This window comes from Cucumis sativus, chromosome 3, assembly GCF_000004075.3.
Source record: "Cucumis sativus cultivar 9930 chromosome 3, Cucumber_9930_V3, whole genome shotgun sequence".
NCBI lineage: Eukaryota > Viridiplantae > Streptophyta > Magnoliopsida > Cucurbitales > Cucurbitaceae > Cucumis > Cucumis sativus.
This window is the reverse complement of record NC_026657.2, coordinates 13,563,323-13,565,762: the sequence shown is the minus strand read 5'-3', so window position 1 is coordinate 13,565,762 and position 2,440 is coordinate 13,563,323. Positions and strand designations below refer to the sequence as shown.

The 2,440-nt window shown below is 29.3% G+C and overlaps 1 protein-coding gene across 1 annotated transcript; it reads right to left on the bottom strand.

Moving 5' to 3' along the window:
- Nucleotides 1-1,141: 1,141 nt before the first annotated feature.
- Nucleotides 1,142-2,440, bottom strand: LOC116402875. The gene is made up of 2 exons (XM_031883294.1): nt 2,113-2,440; nt 1,142-1,460 (listed from the first exon to the last, which is right to left on the bottom strand). The coding sequence occupies exons 1-2, from the start codon at nt 2,348-2,350 to the stop codon at nt 1,303-1,305; spliced, it is 396 nt and encodes a 131-aa protein (XP_031739154.1). The 5' UTR covers nt 2,351-2,440; the 3' UTR covers nt 1,142-1,302.

The window sequence follows — 2,440 nt, the reverse complement described above, 5'->3', positions numbered from 1 at the left end:
AGCAAGTATGGCGAATCCTCCAAGAGGTTGCTCACCTTAAGAGGTTGCTCACCTTAATTCTTAAGTGAATAAATGCTTGGTATTGCCAGAAAAATTTAAAAACCTCTTATTTTACATTTAGCTAATTAAACATTCCTTCAAACCACGCCTAAGAACACCAAGTTCATGTTTCATCACACTTCACCACCACATTCACCTTACTGCTCTTATTCACACCTTAGCGTAAATAATTATGAAAACCCATATTGTGCATACACATTTATACTGTATATTTAACCGCATATGATTTAAGACGTGGGATAGATTCATTTAGGAAACTAATTCCTTGTGTTCGACCCTAGACTTACCAAAAAACCTCTTTTATCGCTTGCACTTTGGCAAGAAAGAGGAAAACTTGTACTAACGTTCATCATCATGCATGTAGCAACGCATAGGTAGGATATACACATTTTATTGCATAACCCTCACCTAGACGCCATGTTAGTTGAATTATTAGAGCTTCACATGACATTTCCACGAATGATCTTTACACATAACGCATAACGCATATCGCATAAATAGTAAAATAAGTAAAATCACCCAAGTTTCATATATATATATGCATCAAATAGTTCTACTATTAGATGATAAAAAAAAATTTTGATCACCACGTCTCTGTTATACTATTTTTATTTGGTTTGAGTAGTCGATTCGAGTTGTTCTCTTTGAGTCAAAGATTTAATATGTTTTTATCGTTTTAAATAGAATGTACATATGACATATACATAAAAGTTTATTGAAATGACAACGAGTTTATTAAGACCACATTTGTTAACTATTTGGTTTTTAGTTTTCTATTTTTGAAAAAAACTTATAAATACTGCCTCACCAATTGATTTCATTGTTTTATTATTTGTTTTTCTTAGATTTGTCTTGAACAAAACTAAGTTAATAAGTGGGAGAAATTAAAAAGGAAGTTTTTGAAAACATATTATTATTTTTTTGAATTTGCTAAAATACAAATGATAAAAAAAAAAACTAAGTTAAGAAGCAGAAATTAAAAAAGTTCTTGAAAGCATGTTTTTGTTTTTTGATTTGCTAAAATCGAAATGATAGTTAGAAAAGACAAAAACTAAGATAACTAAACCAGTTACAAAGAAAAACAAGAAACAAAACTTCTAACATCTAAATGATTATCCAAAAATCTAAATACATAATCGTACCAAAGCTATTCACTAAATTAATTTTTTATAGTACATTAATAAGTCACTCGCTGAATCAAATGGTTATCAACTAAGACTTAAATAAATACGACAGTTTATTTTAATGAGATAGTATCTTGAAATTCAAGGACTTGTTAATCCAAGCTTTCCAACCATGACTTTCCTTTATCGTCATCCGCTTTGGGGTTGTGCCTTCCTTCTTACACAACACAAAGTTTCTTGCTTGCTTTGATCCTATGGCTTCATTTGGATTAAGAGCTGCACAAATTAACAAGTGAAACCATATATCATGTACTAATATATAAGTTTTATTATTTCTTTCCGTAGCTACACATTTAAATTTTGAATATATATATATATATATGATTGATTAAGTCCAACTTGCAAAAGAAATTTTGAATATATATATATATATATGATTGATTAAGTCCCACTTGCAAAAGCTAAGCTCAATATAAACACACTTCAGTTTAATTTATTTGAATTGAAGCGTCTGTTTGTTTGTGCTTTTATATCAAATTCATAATCATTATATTTCATTAACTCAAGAAACTTTTCTTTCTTTTTGTTTTTGAAATTTATGCAAGAACTTAAGTCTGATACTTAATAAAATAAATGTAAATCATGATAGCAAAACCATAGAAAATAGACAAAGTTTTTTGAGAACCAAATAATTATCAAACAAGCTTTACAATTTCATGCATCAAAACTCATCAATTAATCCTAAAAATCAATCCAAAAGAGTAAAATGTAAGAAGCTAACAAAGGAAAATCATGGAAAGATGAGAAAGAAAGTTATTAGTTTGATAACTCTCTTTTGTTTATCTTTAGAAAGGTGTCTTAACTATAATTTATCTTGTAACAAACTTTTTCGAACTAACACAGCTAAAATAATATCGCTAGTGTGTACCTATGTTAGAAGAGTAGAGAAGAAAGTTGGTAGGATCGGTGCCAAGAAGAGGAAGACGAGCTTGACGAGCATATGATTTGAGAGCAATATGAATAACTTCACAAACTAAATCTTCTTCCTTTACCACAAATCTTAATGGACCTGAACTTCCCATAACATTTATAGTGATCAACACTCTCTTTATTTCCTTCGCATCATCTCTTCTATGTTTATTATTATTGGATAAACTTCTCTTCATTATCCCTTTTGATCTTCAAATATTCCTCTTTTGTTTCTTCCCCTTCAAAAACCCAATGAAGAGATGTGAAAAGAGACAAAATGATCAAAA